The sequence below is a fragment of the Mandrillus leucophaeus genome, unplaced genomic scaffold (genome assembly GCF_000951045.1).
Source record: "Mandrillus leucophaeus isolate KB7577 unplaced genomic scaffold, Mleu.le_1.0 Scaffold181, whole genome shotgun sequence".
Classification (NCBI taxonomy): domain Eukaryota; kingdom Metazoa; phylum Chordata; class Mammalia; order Primates; family Cercopithecidae; genus Mandrillus; species Mandrillus leucophaeus.
In genome coordinates, this window is record NW_012101821.1 from 969,266 (window position 1) to 988,895 (window position 19,630).

Below are 19,630 nucleotides of genomic sequence, written 5' to 3' on the forward strand. Positions count from 1 at the left end.
TTTAGTAAAATTTTTTTATTCGGAACTCAGTAACCAAGATGGTAATCAGATCTGTGTATATTATTCCCAATTGCAATCATAAATTTATTCTATAGTTTTTCTTATAAATGTATGCATATTATATCAGAATCTTAGCATTATTACATGCTTTCTATATGATTTTGAAAAACTATAAGCACATTATAAAGCTTTTTATAGTTGGTGCCTCTTTCTTATTGAGATTTAAAGGGATTCACTTATATAATGTTAGAAAAAAAGGAAAAATCATATAACATGTTGATGCTGTTATTAAAGAAAATATACTAGTCCAGTCCCACTGTGCCTGATTCACCTCTTTACTGTCTGCAAGATTTACTGAGTTTCATACTCACTCCCTTTTTAAAAGTAGTTTTCTTTCTTATCTGTCTTTGGATTCACTTCCCTCTTGGAAAAAGATAAATTCTAAAAGCCTTATAAACTAATTGTGTGGTTTCTTCTTTAAAAACACTCCTTTTGTGCATGTGGAAAGTGGAGAAGAGAGATAATAAATAGTCTTCCATAAGGTGTAATGTGGCGGCTGTCAAGATGGCTTTATTCAGAGACCTGGAATTAAACTGTTCTCCATTAAGAAGCATCCTGTGAGGGTAGGGGTGGTGGTCAGGGCTGATAAGAAGAGCTTAAAACACCTGGCAGAAGATGTCTCCTTGCAGCTACTGATATAACTCATCAAATATCTAATACAAATAATTTCTTTAAAAAATGGATTATTGAGATTGAAACCTTTTTTCCTGTTAACTGTTTATATTGAATAAATACCAAGGAGCAATATAACAAAATGCCTTTATACAACACTGAGGCTAATTGGAAGAATTTTATGAAAGATCAAGTTCTGTCACTGCCCTTCTTTTCACACTTACTTTAATAAATAACTTTCTGAATAAAGAGCCTTTTCTTTTCTTAGCAGTTGGCTATTAGGAATTGTTTCCAGTTTCCATAATTTTTATTTTGGCTCTTAAGATTTCATGCTTCAGACCTAAGGCAAGCAGAAGGCCTTTGATAGCAGTATGACCCTTTTTTGTACAAAGATTACACAACTGAGCAAATTGCATAGCCATGTAGCCACATGTCTTTATTTTCTGCTGAAGTTACCAGAGACTTTACTGTAGCCTAAATATAGACCTTTCTCATGAGGCAGCCACTAGAAATTAGAAATGTAATAATTTTTAAATGATCATTATATTTACTTTACCCAAGTACATTATTTTCTACAAACACATGCTTTATGGGCTTCAAGGAGACCATACATTAAAAGTTTCTTCTCTATTGAATAAACAAAAAGGCACTCTCTATACTTGTGTAAAAGGGACACAAGTATGTCCCTTTTGTTGTGTGAATAGCCATTATAATGATAAAAAGTTGAACAAAAGGAGGGCTGTCATTTGTCTTAAGTGAGGCGTTGATAAAGCTCAGGAAAGATTCTCTTTAATGAAAAGAGTAAAATGTGGACTCACATTCTGTATCATTGTGTTGTTAGGGATCACTTGGGCAAACTACTAACATACTTCCTTCTGTTATTCCACTTAAAAAATATGTATTTCAAATATGTATCTATCTTTCCCTTCAGGCTGTTAGTTCTTGGTGATAATAATAATAGCTATCATTTAGTGATTGCTTTATATGAGCTTGGTTTATGTGTTTTGTAGAATTATTGAATCAATGAATGAATCAGCGAATGGATCTGGAAAACCCAGACTTTTAGAGATCCTATAATCTAGCATGAAGGAAAAAGAAACACAGATCAAGCTCCTTCAATACATTTAATAAGATTTTGCTTTCTTTTCCCTTAAAGTAATTTAGAAACTAGAAATAATTCGAGAGTTTATTAAATATATAAAACAGCCTACAAACGGGTGATAGAGCCAGCCATGTTGAGGGACACTTAGGTAACGTTTTCATTGTCAGCTTTCATATTTGTGACTGTAGCAAGATGGAGAGCATTGTGTGCTAGAGAAAGAGAGATACCTAGGTTCAAATTCCAGGTATGTGATGTCAGGCAAATATGTGACTTATTTGTGCTTCAGTTTCTTTCTCTGTAAAATGAGGATAATAAAAGAATTTACCTCACAGAATCAGAGCATATGTACCAATAACTAGAGTTCCTGGTACATATGCTCCATTAAGTATTAGTTTTTGTTCATAGTGGCAATAGGTAGGGGAAGGGATGTCAATTTACAATATCTAGTAGCAATACCATTGAGATCTTTATGTTCCTATGATGTTCCAAGCCTTTTTGCACTAGCCATTCCAATAATAAGCACTCAAAAAATTATATGCTCATTTTTTTGGCCAGGTGTGGTGGCTCACGCCTGTAATCCCAACACTTTGGGAGGCCAAGGTGAACAGATCACTTGAGCTCAGGAGTGTGAGACCAGCCTGGCCAACATGGTGAAACCCCTTCTCTACTGAAAATACAAAAATTAGCCAGTGTGGTGTCACGCACCTGTAGTCCCAGCTACTCGGGACGCTGAGGCAGGAGAGTCGCTTGAACACGGAAGGTGGAGGTTGCGGTGAGCCAAGATCATGCCACTGCACTCCAGCCTGGATGACAGAGTGAGACTCCGTCTCAAGAAAAAAGAAAAAAAAGAAATTATACACTCATGTTTAAATTAGCTTAAGTTGAATTAGGTAGGTGGAAAGCTTACTGGAGGAAAATGTGTCATATTTTGTAAGCACAAAATAGTGTAAACCTTTTATTCAGAATGTATAACCAATTCTCTACTTATGGGGAGCAATCTGGAATTCACCATTTTCAGTAACTTCCTACAAAAGCAACTAAAAATTGGAAAACTGGTCACTGCTTTCTCATCCTGGGTTTCCAGTGTTGTTGGAAGTGAGAGAATCAAATCTTAATGATTATTAAGACAAACTGTAACAGATTTTTAAAAATTATAGCAATGGAGTATTTGTTGTGTAGAAGAAAGAAGAAACTCAATTATCATTAAAATTTTTCAAAAGGAAATAAATTGAATAATTGAACTTTAAGAGAAAAAGGCATGTACCATAACATATTGGTTGTTTCTGCCACAGTATAGTTCATTACTAATATGAATATTTATACTATAGCTCTGTGCCAAATGAAATTTATATGAAATATTTCTGCATAATATGGAGAACTGATTAGGTACTAGATGATTTAAAGACGCATTAATTTATTCATTCAATATTTAACTCCTATTCTATGCAGGCATTATATTAGGTGCTCCGAATATAACAATGAATAAAAAGTCATATATAAGATAATTATGCAATTTATATAATTACAATTAGGAAAAAGAGGTAGGACTGTAAAGTGTAAAACATTGTGAAATTACATAGAAACATATCCTAGAGTGAATGGTCTGAGATACATATCATTATCCAGATCTTTTCAAATGTCTCAATTACCTTTCTTGGTGCTCCACTCCTTCCTAATCAGTGCTTTAATTTTCACATAGGAGACATGGCAAGTCTGTGATTTCAACCTACACTGTAATTCACCAACCTGTAGGATAAGACTACACTTGGGTTTTGTCTACATCAGTGCTACAAGAAATAGGCTGTTTTAAGAAAGCCATAAAAATTCCCTAGTTTTCAGACCATTATTTGAGCCAAAAATTTAAAGTCCAGAACCCTTCATTTTCTTTCTTTAATCTCTCCGACACAGCAAGAAGCAGCCAACCCACTTACAGTTTCTGCCCATCACTCTGTAATATGGCAGTCACCACTGGGTCCACAAAAAGGCATTTTGTTCTAAAATGTTCACTTAAAATGACTGTTAACTACCATTTACTACCAATAACCTATCCCTAATGCAGTAGTTCTCAAATTTCAGCATTCATCAGAATCACCTGGAAGGTTTTTATAACACAGATTGCTGAGCCCAACTCCCAGGGTTTCTGATTCAGTAGGTCTGTGTTGGGGCCCAAGAATTTGTATTTTTAACAAGTTCCCAGATGCTGATATTGCTGGTCCAGGAACTTAACTTTGAGAGCCACTGCTCTAATGGAAACGGGTCCCCCTCTGCCTTCAAACCCATCAGGTCAAGTATCCAAACCCCAATTTCTATCCTTGAGAGTCTGTTGCCTACACATGCTTTTGTGGCAAAATAGAGCACCAACAGGGTTCAATTGCGGGTAGTAGGAACTACTGTAGCTATTTTAAGCAGGAAAGAATTTAACTAAGTACTTTCAAATCATTGGAAAGGGTAGATAAGTCATCCCAGGAATAAGTCCTACAACAAAATTGCAGATTTGGCTCACTATGGAAACTTCCACGTTCGTAGGCCAGAGTCAGAAAGCTGCTGGCAGAACTGCAAGCTGCCGGACTGTAGTATTCCCTCTAGAGTCATGTCCCCCGAAAATAATAATGAGTTTCCCGTGTGTCACTGCATTCGTTTGAAATTCAAGTCTCAAGTTTACCTCATTGCCGAAACCAAATCTATCTGGAACCCTAGTTGCAAGGGAGTCAAGGAAATGTATTTTTGTTAGCTGTCTAGCCTTTTCAGAAGATGAAGACTCACTAGAAAAAGGTTGAAACAGATGTTGATGGAGCCTTGCTGTCACAAGGACTAGTGAATGTTTCCCTGATGCAGCTGAGACACAAAAAAAGTTAAAGAATTAGCTATGTGAAAACATGGGAATATGCATTCTAGGCAGAGAAGAAACAAAGAGACCTGGAAGACAGCCTTCTTCTTCTCTCTTGTGAGAGAGAGATTATTAATTAACCTTAAAAATAGATGGCAAATATATACACACCTCCCCATCCCTGAAAAAAAAAAAAAAAACAAAGACAGATGACAATTTCAGAAAAGTCAGTTTTTAAAATTTAGAACATTATTGCAATAAGAAGAGAGGCTACCACATACTGAGTCTAACCCTCCACTACTTCAACCCAGTAGAGGCTAGGGTCCTCTGTTTAAACCAGGAGCTGTGAAATATCACTCCTTCTACTACCTGTGAGGAAGCAGGACCAAAGTGATGTGTATGGAATCGAGCATGAAAAATACAACATGGTCATAACTGCCAAGGTGCACCCATCCATGTACCTTAAATGCTGAGAAAATCACAGATTGAGTTTAGGCCCTGTACAGGAAAGTCAATGGCAAGATCTAGATGCCACTCACAGTATGGCATTTAGTTTCAAAGTGAGGAGGCAGTAAGAGGTGTTTGAGTCCTGTGGATGCAGAGATAAATGTGTTAACATCTCAGAAAATGTTAAACCTTAGAGATAGTCTACTCCAACTTCCTTCTTTTACACATTCAAAAAAGCAGGCAGAGAGGTTGAACATCTTGTTCAGGGTGACAAAGTCAGTGAAACATCTGGACTAGTACCACCAATAGCAGACATTCCTTTTTATCACTTGCTTCACTTTGCTTTTAAGTTTCTGTTTGTGGTAGTCATCTCATGCTGAAATGTAAATATGGTAGCTGATCTAGCATTTTGTCAGCTGGACATCAGTTTACTTTTTAGCTCCTTATCAGTCAGATGGTATTTAGAACAATTAGCTTGAAGGTCACTGCAAAATTAAAATATTTTTATAACTCTGACTACTGCTTTAACTCAAGACATTCCTGCACTTAAAGATTAACTCTCGTTCCACTGTTAGTGGCTCTTCATGTCCAGAGTTGAATTTTTTTTTAATTTTTAATTTTTGCAAGAATGGTGAAAAAAGGGCCATGGTATTAGAAAAGGATCATAAAAAGGTGACTTATGATATAATTCCTTTGAAGAGTCATTAGAGGCCAACTAGTTTCTTTATTAGTTTGAGTGGCAGATACAATTAAAGAACCCATAAGAATACATATACCATCAAATTGTCAGATTGAATCTTTAATCCAATGAGCTTTGTTTTTTTATTTTTTTGCATTCCATATTTGGTTAATTTGACATTAAAACAATAGTCCCATAAGAGCTTGACTGTATTTGAGTTAAACACTAATATCTAAACTGTTTTGTCCAAGAATTCAGACATTGTGCTCTCATATAAATAAGCAATATTGGGTGGTATTAGGTGGTATCACAGTTCCAGTGGTTTTGAACTACCATAAAAATACATATATATATTTACATTTATAGTACCTTATTGTTTTACAGAATCTTTAAAATATGTTCTTTGTGTTAGGCTTCAAAACCATAATGCAATAATAAAATCCCCTGAAGAAAATCAAACTCAGAAATCTCATTTTCTAATTCTAATGAATAAAACAGTCACTAAAACAAGAAACTCTGAAAATCTGGAACTGTATATACATCCTATGCCAGAAATACCACATCCTTTATTCCCTGCTATTAGTAAATTTATTTCCTGCTATTAGTAAAATGTATAATATTTTATCCTACAATGTGATAAGTAAAAATAATAGGTAATTATGTTTTACTTAAAAATCACCTTTATCCCAAGCCTTTCTAAGTTCAACAGAAAGTTGAATTTTCTTGTGATGGTCAAAGAAGCATAGTACAAGAGCTTGAAAGGATTTCTGACTTCTCATGGCTTGTTAATAATCGATCCCAGAATTCTGAACCTGTGTATCACTGACCACAAGACTCTTATGGAAAATGTTTGCATGTCCCCACTGTGTCAGCTCAGAATGTTTGAGTTGTAGTGTGGTGTGACCAAACAAGCAAAAGAAAAGATTATTTTATCTTAGAGAGAGATTAGGAATTACAGTAGATAATGGAAAGAGGCACAAGCTGTGCTGGCTTCTATCCTGTAGCTTTTAGAATGTTCTTTGTGGAAGGAAAGAAAGAAAACTTCCTGCTGTAAGAATAATGATGCCCTAAGGAAAAAAACATCTGTTCTCCTGTCCATTGCACTGTATTTTAAGGAAAGCAGCTGTTATCTGCTTTGAGTTAAAAGATGGGCTTGTTCCCACCTCCACACTTCCCAAACTTGAGTTACCGCTCCATCTCTCATGTTGGAGGCTGGTATAAACAACTAAGCCCTTTATCTAAATATTTTAATCCTTCTCTCTTCCCTTATTTCGGCCCACACATTAGCCTATGGAATTGACTTAACAGAATGTGTATTTTCTGGTCAGTTTTGGACTTGGGAAAAAATACTTAGTTTGAATGAAGAGGGTGACATTCATGGAAAGTTTAAACAAGTCTGGTATATGTAAGTGAAATCTGAAGTCCAGAATAAAAAGGAGAATGTGCAAGTGCCTTCAGATTTGTAGGGAAATCTACTTTAGATTGCTCCGTAAGATTTTATTATTTTGACCTTTTGACTTCCCAAAAGCCGAGTAGTTCTCTCTCAGACACTCATAGGAAACTTAAGGGGTTTGAGAACCTGGCTGAAATTTCTTAATTTTTCTTCCCTCTACTTCAAACCACGTAAAGGCCTCTGTTGGTCCAGTTAATCTCAGCCTGATCTAACTAAAACAGTTAACAAAGTGCTGACAGGGTAAATGGTCCAAGGGCGGAGGAGCGGGGGTTCCTTTAAATTCCCATCCCACAGGGCCCAGCAAGACATCTAGGAGAGGAGCCTGAGCGCTCTTTTCAGTCAGAGGGAGCCAGGGGTCCTTGGTCCAAATCAATGTTTTTTAATAGACACCCAGGTGATTCTTATGATCAGGCTTGTGTGAGGCAAGTATGGTGGGAGACAAATTCTGCTAGTCTGAGCCCAGGATAGCTTTCCTGGACTGGAGGCCTGGCCGCCTCGTTCCTTAACTAGCTGGGCTGCCACAGGCAAGAAAATTAACTTCTTTGTGCTTAAGTTCCTGTACTTGAAAAATGGAGCTAGAGTGTCCACTTCATAAGGTTGTCCCGAGAACTAACCATAAAATCCTTAGAACATTATCATTATCCTTCTTACCAGTTCATTTGCAGCCCAGAGCACTGGGATGGTTCCAGAATATTTACTCAATAAATTATAAATTTCTTTAGAGTGAATAAGACTGGGGAGGTATAAAGGAGCCAGATCACTAGAGTTCTTAGTGCTGCTCACCCTTCTAGGTACAGTCTAAGGGTGACAACTCCCTTTTCTCCACTTAGCCTACCTTGAACCATATTAGTTACTCTTATGTGGCTCAGTTTTAAAAATGCAGGGAGTGGAGTTGCCACTGTACAAAAAGGTTTCTAGTGTCTTTCATTAAAAAAAAAAAAAAAAAGCCACAATACGCTATTTCTCTGCAGCAAAACAAGAAAACTTTATGAATCACTACTGCTTTAATTAACAGCATTATTTTTTTCCTTTTCTCCTTACCTAAGGCTGCTGTGGTGCCATCTGCCCAGACCCTTAAAATTACTGACTTTAGCTTCAGTGACTTTGAGCTGTCTGATCTGGAAACAGCACTGTGTACAATTAGGATGTTTACTGACCTCAACCTTGTGCAGAACTTCCAGATGAAACATGAGGTAGGAATGCAGCGACATCCTTTGGAAAAGTCTATGTGTGTGTGTATATGTAAGACAGAAAATTGATTTTGAATGCAAATATGGAATAGGGATTTTTACATTTTAGTGATTAATATACTGTCACTTAATATATACCCGAGACTTTTAATGAAAAATTATCATTATTAAAAACACATTTAATGGGCTCCTAGTGTGTATCAAGTATCAGGGTGAAGACTAAGGGAGAGTGTTCCTAAAAATGGGAGCAGGATATGCAAAGGCATGACCAGAGAGATTGGGGGTGGGGGCCAGGAGTACTGTTAAGGGGGTAAGAATGGCAAGAGAAGCAATGGAAGAAGGTGAGAAGCAAATCATACAGAACCTTGTAAGCCGTACAGATGATTTGGATTTTACCCTGAAAACAATCGTGAGTCACAGGAATTTTATGCAGAGAAGTAGCATGATCTCATTGCAGTGGTTATAACAACAGTGTACAGGGAAGGACGAAAGCAGAGTGAACTCCTTTGAAAATGAAGGAGGAAATAAAGAGGCCTGATGTGAGGCCACGCTTTTAGTTGGAACAGGGTCACCAATATGGGTGAAGACGAAAACTGATTTTAGCCTCTGTTGCTTACCTTATTCACTTCTCAGATAATAGCAAAACTTAAATAAATATCTTCTAATATCAGTTTGAAGATACCAGGGAATTCTGTTGTTTCATAATGGCTATGTATTATAATATATAACAACAAAGAATAAGAGGCAGCAGAAAAGACTATTTGAAAAATAGAATTCAGTAATCTTGCCTTTAAAGATTACTTTTTCTCATCAGTTGACTGTCTAGTCTCCTTGTATAGATTTCCTATCTGAAAATTTAAATATCTCGAAGGCATCCACTATTTAGCACTGTATTAATTCATACAACGAAAATTTGTTAACATATACTGTATACGCAGGACTGTGCCAGGTGCACAGTTCAGTGATGAATTGTCCCTGCTCTCAAAGGCCTCACAGAAATGAAAACTAAGAGTGATTAATACATTGTCATTTATGGTATTACTGGAGGCCCAAATCTGGTTCTTCCTGAATTTAACCAAAGTGTATGTTGCTCTTTCTTAGGTGAAAATAGACAACAGTTGTCTATAGACTCTTACCTAATAATATTTTACTCTTGTTAGAGTGTGTTGATTAAGGGATATCATGTCGTTTAATTATTTCAACAAGTTCTCTAGAAAGGCTGTTACTGGGGTTATTGTTATCCCCATTTTACAAATGAAGAAATTGAGACACCGTGGTAGAGTAGAAAGATCATGGATTTTTGAGTCATAGCTCTGCTACTGGTTAGCTCTTTTTTCCTTGGGCAATCCCCCTCACTCACATTCTCAGTTTCCTCATCTCTTATTAGGGGTAATGGTATTATTCTCCCCACGAGAGTTTTGTGAGAATTATACATGCATCTGTGATTATCTATTTGTATGCATGTGTATATGTGTACTTATCTATAATATTCTGTTTAACAAACAGGTGTAGAGTCCATGTCAGTTATCCCATTCTTAGGCCAAGTTTGACTGGTTACATCACTCATCGAATTTCTCAATAGTAAGTCATAAGGCTCATTTTTTAAAGCCGTATCTATTGATGAGATGAAGATCTCATTTGGAGCCAGAAGTTCTATGTGAATCTCACTTCTGCTTCTTGCTAGTTATAGGACTTTATAAACCTATATAGTGTCTCAAATCCCTTTCCATTCCTGAGTACTCCTATTCTTGAAACTAATAATGATTCTGTTGAAAGGACTTGGCCAGAGCAGAGGAATGTGATTCTTGTACTTTTAAACAAAATTCATATAAGTTGATTTATTTCTTCATTGGCCTTTAGATAGCATTTGAGGGTTGGGTAATGAAGATAATCACTTAAAGTTTCTATAGAAATCTTTATTCTTACCACTTGTTGGGTTTTTATCCATGAGGAAAATATTTCCTTTTAGTGTCTGATTCATCATCCTACCTTTTCTGGTTGAATAACTATTATTCTAATTCTTGCCAACATCAACTTGAACATTGCAATCATTCTGGCTGGCCTTCCTTCCTTAGTGCCTCTTCTGTTTTGTTTCTTTCATATATTATTGTCAGTATAATTTTAGGATGATGAGATTAAAATGTTAATGCTAGAGAGGATGTTAAAATCATGAAGCTGTTGTGACTAAAAATATTTCATATTGAAAGACAGATCTTCATGTTCTCTGCATGGCTTCTAAATCTTTAGTCATTCTCCTATAATGATTGTAACCATTGCCTCTCGCTGATCTCTGAAACAGATTCTTCATTCTACTCGAGCAAATCTGCATGTTTTGTGCTTATTTTCACTTTCCATCTTTTACATCTTAATCCTCCCTGAATGATGTCTGTTCCACTCTCTGCCACAACAAACATTTCTCTTCTGCAGAGCCTGACTCAAGAATATCTGTTTGTAAGAGAACCCTAGGCTTGACTTCATGCTGCTTCAATTGCTATTTGGCAGTGTATAAACTTGCTTTCGATTTTATGTTTATTTATTTATTTCCTTTATATATGCAATTTTGTTGTTTTCACTACTGATTGAGTGTCTTGAAGCAGGAGCTAAGTTGTTTTCTGTTTCTTCTTTTTCTCTGGTGGCATCTTGAGTTCACCACTCGGGAAACCTTCCATAATTGTTGGAAACTGATTCAACGCATTGGACATGCTCTCTAGAGTCATCCAAACTGCAAATAACTACTCAGTAGTCCTGTACAAAATACTGTCTTACAAATTTTAACGGTGTCTAGCATATCCAATGAGAACTTACCAGATATGACCATAATTTTCTTGTATGCTGTTGAGAACATCCTGGTAACAGAATCTAAAACTGTACTTAAATATAGGTACTACTTTGTCCATTGGGTTATCCAATTCTCTTAGGTCTGTCCTAATAAAAGGAAAATAGAGGAGTCCCTTAGGAATTATGTTTCATAGAGTCATTTTGGTCATCATTTCACAATATATGGTATTATGTATTTAATTATATCTGTACATTTATGATTAGTAAAAAATATAGCCAAAGATTAAATTTCTGGGTTTTCCTGTTTATTTTTCTTGCTGCTTTAATTAATCACCAGTAATTTTCTGCAATATATTTTCTAAACATATAGAAGAGAGTTTCTAGATCTTACTTAAAAGTCTCTCAGTAAGATTAATCTCCCAGTAAGATTAATCCATCACCTTCCTGACAGACTCTATTCAGAAATGAAAAAATGGTGGAAGAAGCTGCAGTGTGCTTGGGGTGAACACATTCAATCTTAGGCATACAGAAATCTTCCGCTTGAAATATGGCAACTCAGTGGGTGAAAAGGTTAGGAGACATTAGGTTCTTTGTTATCAGAATTTCCTGTAAACTGAGCAATAGAACAGGAATAAAATGACCTGAAAAGAAAAGGGAGGATATGGAAGTATTGATTTCCCACGAAGTCTTTTATAAGCAGTTTCTACCAACAATGAAAAAACCTTGTTTTTGACTTACTTCTGTAGCTAATCGTATTGTGTTGAATATTGTCAAAGCAACATTCTTTTCCCTGGTACTTTTTCCATTTCCCAGGGCAATGTTCTTTGTGTTTGAAGCAACTCCGGTGATATATATATGGAGAATCACATATTTATTTTACAAATCCCCAAAAATATAGTAAATCACTCAGATTTGAAGAGAGGCAGATTCTGATACTAACACAAACCATGTTTAGGGCCCATGAGTCTCTGGGGATTTTATTTAATACACCACTTAGAAGTTAAATTAAACCCAACTCTTGAGGCTTGCTGAAGTCTGTCCTTCCCCCGGCCATCTTTCAAAGTATTTTTATATGGACGCCAGGGCTTTATTTGGCACATATTATTTTTAAAAAATTACTTATTTGTAACCAAGCAGTAACTACCTGAATAAGTATAATTTAAAAGGACAAAGAACTAATGATGGCATTGTCTTGTAGCTCCAATTTGTCCTTGGACATGTACTATATACCTTGTTACTAGTCCACCCCCAGGGCCTTGCACTAAATACCTTCACAGATATACAACATGAGAGCATGGGAAGAACTTGAGAGTGGCTGCTTTTATGGCTGTCTGATGATGAATTCATACCTATGTGACTCTTTGGACTCTCCTAGTTGATGACACATGGACATGGCACATGGACACATGGACTATATATATATATATATCACCTAGTCAGTGCCCTATCCTGCCAAAAATACCTTTCTTAGGGATGTCTTGTGTTTTGTATCAATTTAATTAGCATGGTGGTTAACATGGTAGGCTGTGAAGTCAAACTGCTCAAGTTTGAATTTTGGCTCCATCCCTAACGAACAATGTATCCTTCAGCAAGTTACCTCTCTGAGTATCAGTTTTCTTGTCTGTAAGATGATCCAAATCGGAGTATCAGGCTAACTGTGAACGCTTTGTACAGTGCCTGTAACATAGTAAATGTGTGAAGATGTTGGCAATTATTGTTACTACTTATGTTTTATTCCCTAAAGGTTCTTTGCAGATGGATTTTAAGTGTTAAGAAGAATTATCGGAAGAATGTTGCCTATCATAATTGGAGACATGCCTTTAATACAGCTCAATGCATGTTTGCTGCTCTAAAAGCAGGCAAAATTCAGGTACTTTTTAGAGCCATTCATATATCTAATATATTTTGTTGCTTAGTAGTAAAATTTACAGCATATTCTTTCAAGTTCACTTTAAAGTGCACAGATAATGATTTAAAATAATATTTGCTGCAACTTACATAATAAGTTATATTTTGTTAATTAAAGAGGACTAATCTGGCAAAACTACTTAGTTGCTAATTTTCTTCCATATATAATATATATGGCATATTAGAAAACCTTTAAAATAACTTCATGTTGCACATACATAGTCTTTGGGCAGATAAATATTTCCTTCTGAGGAAAACACTACCTTATTAAGAAAAAGTAAGAAAAAGTATCACATTTCTCTTGTTCACATTCAACCTGCTCCATAGTAGAATTCCTCAAAAACCACCCAAGTCCTGAACTTGCTTAAGTTAGGGGTCTCTACTGCATTTTCTCTGGAGCACTCAGTAAATTTTTTAAGTACTGTTTCATAGAAAGGGTTTTGGTTTCATATACATTGACCAGAGACTGTTTAAAAGGAAGATCAATGCAGAAAACGTTCAAGTAATGCGTTCCTTTCCAGGCCAAATTTTATCCATATCTCTGTCCTTAGATTCTAACTTCAGTGGGAATCGACTAGTTATTCCAGGTAAGTGATTCCAGGCATCCATCATATAACTGTTTTTAATTCAGAGCTTCCCTGCCTTTTTCTTTTTGTAAATAAATTCTTAAAATGTTATTCTCTGTGTCTACTTTCATAGGGTGCACATTTTAACAGGCTAAATCTAAAAGAAGTGATTGTTGTTAAAGAAGTGAGGTGAAATTAAATACACTAGTATGATTTTCCTACCTTAGCAAACACGTGTAGGTTGAGTATCTCTTATCTGAAATGGGACAAGAAGTGTTTTAGATCTCAGATTTTTTTTAAACTTTGGAATATTTGCATTATACTTACTGGGTGAACGTACCTAATCTGAAAATCCAAAATATTCCAATGAGTATTTCCTTTGAGACTCATTGGTGCTCCAAGACCTTCAGATTTGGAAGCATTTTGGATTTCAGATTAGGGATACTCAACCAGTGTAAGAAATTGTGTAAACTTATTTTGGGGTATGGGAAGGTCATAAGGATTATCGACACTGAAAACTATCCTTGTTCTCTGTGAGGAATAACAAAATGATGATTTTTGTGTTTGTTGTAAAACCTATTTAGAGTACTGAGAGTTCTAGGAAAATACAGTTGATGATAATTTTAAGTTGTGTCTTTTTTGCTAATGAAGGGGAACAGTATTAATGACAATACTCATGGCAGATACTAAAAATTAACCTATATTTAGCTTGGGAGTATATTATGTAACTTTTTGAAGCCAAGTTTTCATTTCAAATCATTTTCTTTCTATTGTTTTGCTTGAATTAACATTGTCTGCATTCCTTAAGGACACAGCAACTGATAGCAGAGAGTGAACAGAATCTGTAGGGAATTAAAAGAGAAAAAAACAATTATTTAAAGTTTATTATGATTATTTCACATAATAATTAAGCATTAGCAATACTTACTATAGGTAGACAGATTATTAGTTTATTGAGGCATTTCAGCTTTTCCTGTTCATAAGTGACGTTTGTGGTGATCCCATTGTGAATGACAAAGGACAACTGATCCCTGAAGAATAGGATTCTAGGGTTAGTCCTTTGTGACTATAGAGAAGTATGTATGTAAAGCACTGAGGGGAAAAGAAGATTACTGAAAAGAGGTCATATAATGTTCTTCACCACATTTTATTTGTTCTCTCTTTCCTCCAATGTCTTTGATCATGCAGAACAAACTGACTGACCTGGAGATACTTGCATTGCTGATTGCTGCACTAAGCCACGATTTAGATCACCGTGGTGTGAATAACTCTTACATACAGCGGTAAGACTTTCCCAGTAAAGCAAGAAAATGTTTTCTTTTAATTATAGGACTGTATGTTTCTAAGTTAAAGCCACAGCAAAATTTGATGGTACAAAATTGCAATTGGTCAAGGTCCCGTAACATACTCTGGTTATATTTAAAGGAAATGGAAAAAAGAATGCAGGTTCAGTATTATGTTTATAATTTTTCAGCCCTGAAGTTCAAAACATATTTATGTTGAGAATCTTATTTCATTAGATAATTACCAAGAGTTTTACTTTAGTTTATGTACATCCAGCTTAACAGCTCCCTTAGAAAACTATTAAAACTAGTTCAAAAAAGGTAACATTTCACCCTGCAGTAGAAAAGATAATATTTGAGAAGTGCTTAGCTCAGCCCTGCATACTTATTAAGTGCTCAGGAGAAGGAGGCTTGTGGTCTTAGTGAAAGCTATATAGCACAGTGTTGGAGAACTGGGCCTCTGTCTAATTTCTCTATACCATAATGTCCTGATACATGAAATGGAAATAATAGTTGTAAAAGATAATACACATCAATAACAAGCAGAATAGTTGATGCCTATTTAAGTCTTAAATATTAGAAGCAGATGCTAGAGACGTACCATCATCAGATGACTGCTCATTGGCTGAGTTTGAGAGTGAGATACTATCCATTAGGACAAGCGTTTCAGGCTCCTTTAAGAGCCATACTTAAGTGACATTTGAGATGACAAATGAGAGGATAAAGGTGACATCACTTTTCATCAAATGTTTGAGCCACTGTGATATTTTTATTTTCTTGTAGGAATTTAGTTGAAAGGTCTACATTTTAAGTGCAAGATCTCTTACTACTGAGCATTTTTTAAGTACACAAGTGATTCAACTAATGGACAGATCTCTCAAGGAAATTCCAGATGTCTGATATCTAGAGGGAATTTCAGAAAGCTCTCTAATCACATTCTCCTTATCTAAATAAATGGAAAACTTCATGTAGAAAGAATTGTAGTGATGTAACAACCATGTCCTCTGCTGACCTTTGATGGGAAAAGATAGCAAGGTCTTGCCTGAGTATCAGAGTCTGGCTGTTTCCTCTTGAAAAATCTCATGTTGTAAAGAACTGACTGAGTGACATGTCCTTTGTCCCCTGCGCTTTGTCATGTGATTGCAATCCTGAGCCTCACATAGACACAGAATAATTATGAAAGGGGACACTGCCATGAAAAGATGGATAGTGCAGAGTCAAGCCACATAGTATGCCCCTCCACAGTCAGCACAGCCTAAAGATCAGAATCAGCATGTGCTACACTAAACATAATATTATTAGTATGTGGATTATTAGTGTATGGATAGCTCTAAGATACTATATTGCCCTGCTTTAGAGTGAAAAAAAACACTCAACTATTTTTTCCTTTGTTTATTTAAAAATAATTACCCCAAAAACATCTGGAGAAACGTCATCTTCTCCAAAAAAAAAAAAAAGAAAGAAAAAGAAAACATCCTGGGAAAAACTCATCAACTGCAGAATCTTGCTTTCACACACACACCACAAAGCAGACTTCAACTTAAAAAAAAAAAAAAAAAGTTAAAGTAGTTTCAAAGATTTTTATTTCTTCCTACATCCCTGTGGTTTCAGTAGAGGAAACCAAGAATTTTCCAGGGATTTCTCTTTTTTTCTTTCCTTGCTGGTAAATGAGTGATACTTAAAGTAGAATTTTCTTAGGCAGGGGACTCAGGAGAGTATGAGTACCATAAATATTCCCATGTAAAGTACTATCTTCTAAAAACGTATACTGTGCCCAGCCCTCATCAGATATTCAAACTAATATTTAGAGAAAATCAAAACAATAAAACAATGCACAGAGATGAAAGTAACTTATCAAAAAAAGAAAAAATGGTCATGTGGTAGCAAAGTTTGAAACTGAGGTTGTCCTTATTCATTCTTGAACATCTTTTCAGAAAATTACCCTGAAATTACCTTGAAAGAAGATATTTCTTCAATAGAAAGTTGCCCCTTGAGTCGTCATTTGATTATTTGAAGCCTTCTTTGATTAGGAAACTACCATTGTAGAGGAGTTCTACAGGTACGCCAGTGGCATATGTGAGGGAAGAGTTCACTGCTCATGCTTACTTCTCCCACTTGGGTGAAGCAAGAAAAGAATGAGGGCCAGGCACGGTCGCTCACACTCGTAATCCCAGCACTTTGGGAGGCCGAGGCAGGCAGATCACGAGGCGAGGAGTTCGAGACCAGCCTAGCCAGTATGGTGAAACCCCATCTCTACTAAAAATACAAAAAAATTAGCCAGACATGGTGGTGGGTTCCTGTAATCCCAGCTACTCAGAAGGCTGAGGCAGGAGAATTGCTTGAACCCAGTAGGCAGAGGTTGCAGTGAGCTGTGATCTCACCACTGACTCCAGCCTGGGCAACAGAGCGAGACTCCATCTCAAAAAAAAAAAAAAAAAAAAAGAATGATCTCAGATAGTTACTGAATTCTTATTTTAAAAATAGGCAGTAATAGGAACAAAATGGCTGAAGTGCAGACAACCACTAGAGAAAACACAATTGTAGCATTTGGGTTATGTAGAGAAATTACCTGCATTAGGCCTGCATTCAATATAAGAAGACTGTTGTAGATGCATTTATTTAATTAGATTCAAGTTTGGTGTTGATAAAATAATGCAGTGAAATTATGTTATATTCTAGGCAGATAGATAATGAATAATTATTATATTAGGGCGTTTGCCCTTTGCAAGGCGGAAAGAGAGTGATAGAAGTATAAAATGTGATTCTTGCCATTAAGGAATTGTCATAGTCTCATGAAGTAATAGTGATCACTACAAGAACGTTTCTAGTCCTGAGTTATGTAGAGCAGGACTGTAAGTGTTCAGCAGAGAAGACTGGTCCAGTCAGATGTAGTACAACTCCATTGTTAATGCCGGAAATGAGACTTAAACTTGGTCTTAAAATATGGGTAGGATTTAGGAAGGAGAAAGGATAAATATATTTCAGGAGCACCATGAGGTAAGCACTTTCTTGGAACAGTGGTGATGGCTAGCTTGACTAGAGTTAGAAGGTTCACATTGATTAGGGATGAAAAAGAAGAGAATGAACAAACGGAAACTTCCTGAGGCAGGGTTAGAAAACTAAGCAGTGCATTATAGATTTGATATGGGTGGGAAAAAGGAACCACTACAGTGTGTAGTAAGCACACAGTTTTAGGAAAGAAGTCTGAATGTAAGCTACAAGGTGAATGGGTAGAAATTAGAACCACAGAGCTCAACTAGAAAGCTGTTACAGCAAGTCAGATATAAACTGAAAAATCACATATGGGCTAGAGAGAGGAAGAGGATGAAGGAGAAAAAGTTTTTTAATTTAATAATAAGCAGCTAGTTATATATAAGCATGAGGGAAGGAGATATGACTTCTGGTCCAAGAAATTGGAACAGTGATGGTGCCATTGATGAAAATGAAAGAGCTGGGAAAATGTATATGTGTGCACTGAGAGAGAAGGATGACAAGAATGGAGGTTAGGGGAGTTTTGGCAATAAGTCGAGTAGAAGATAATAAATAGGGTGGTAGTTAGAAGTGGTAAAATGATCAAACGTATGTGTTTTTTTCAAGGTTAGAGATGCAGTAAAATCAGGGGGAAAAGGTCTCCTGCTAGCCACAAGGAGATTTGTGTATCTTTGTCCTAAGAGAATTTGTTCTATGCCATGACTGTCTTCTCTGCTCTAATAGAGGACAGAAGTGAGCTGAAGTCATGGTGTGGCAGTGGGAGTAGAGGGTCAGCAGGATGTGAGAGACTTTAAAGGGCACTACACCAGCACAAAATCATGTGTGAAGTTCAAGCTGGGTAAAGTCCATTTTATCCATGAATGAGATGATCCCTGGTCAGGTTGGAGATCTTGAGAGCCTGGAGATCTGACTATGAATAAAGTGAAAGTTCCATTCAATTAGACCTATGTCAGTAGTAAATACTAATAATAGAAGCTAAAACTTTATATAGGCCTTATGGCATTTGAAACATTTTTGCACTCTTTATTTATTAGTTTATTTAGTCCTTATACCACCAAGCAGTGGCTGTGATGGTTATGGTAGTTAAGAACCAACTTGAACCAGATGCCCGGCTTCAAATCTTGGCTTCTCTTACTTTGTGACCTTGTGCAAGTCATTAAACTTCTCTATGTTTATTCTATGTGTAATAGAATAATGAAAATACCTATCTTCTGGGATTTTCATAAGGATTAAAGGGGTATAAATAGATGTAAAGTGCTTAGAATATTTCCTGGCACATGTTAAATGCTCTACAGGTCTTAGCTATTTTCACAGGGGAATGTTCTTAGCAACAGATAGGAGTTTAAGATCTTGCTTTGTCCTGTGGTCAATAAAGGAAGTGGCAAAAATACTGTGCCCAGTAGAACCTAGTAGCTGTGGAACAAAGAAGCAGAGCCCTGTCCATCGTTATGTGCAAAGAGATCATCAGTAGTGTCAAGGAGGTCAGAGAACTCTGAGGTCAAAACGTGAAATGAATCATCATTATGAATATCTATGTCATTGAATATGATTGTTGATTGGGAGAAGAAGGCAATCGTGATGATTTGAAGAGAAATGATGAAGTAAAGAACTAAATGGGATTGAAGGTTACAAAGAGATGGTTAGAGAATTGAGCCCAGAGTAATATATACGGCTGAGAAGCAGAACCAAGGACGTTGTTAGTCCTTTGTGACATAAGCAGACTGGGGTGGCAAT

General features: G+C 36.2%; 1 protein-coding gene and 1 long non-coding RNA gene across 3 annotated transcripts in view; one reads left to right on the forward strand and one right to left on the reverse strand.

Moving 5' to 3' along the window:
• The window catches only part of PDE5A (phosphodiesterase 5A, cGMP-specific), a 128,829-nt gene that overhangs the window by 89,175 nt on the left and 20,024 nt on the right, over positions 1 to 19,630 (forward strand). For both annotated transcript variants that reach the window (XM_011977595.1, XM_011977596.1), the window contains exons 12-14: positions 8,227 to 8,373; positions 12,893 to 13,018; positions 14,811 to 14,905. In XM_011977595.1, coding sequence (XP_011832985.1) covers positions 8,227 to 8,373; positions 12,893 to 13,018; positions 14,811 to 14,905 — 368 coding nt within the window. The remainder of the gene's footprint in view (positions 1 to 8,226; positions 8,374 to 12,892; positions 13,019 to 14,810; positions 14,906 to 19,630) is intronic.
• LOC105537907 overlaps positions 1 to 19,630 on the reverse strand; it is a 57,435-nt gene that overhangs the window by 17,815 nt on the left and 19,990 nt on the right. The window contains exon 5 of the long non-coding RNA XR_001005799.1: positions 5,141 to 5,190. This is a non-coding gene — a long non-coding RNA (uncharacterized LOC105537907). The remainder of the gene's footprint in view (positions 1 to 5,140; positions 5,191 to 19,630) is intronic.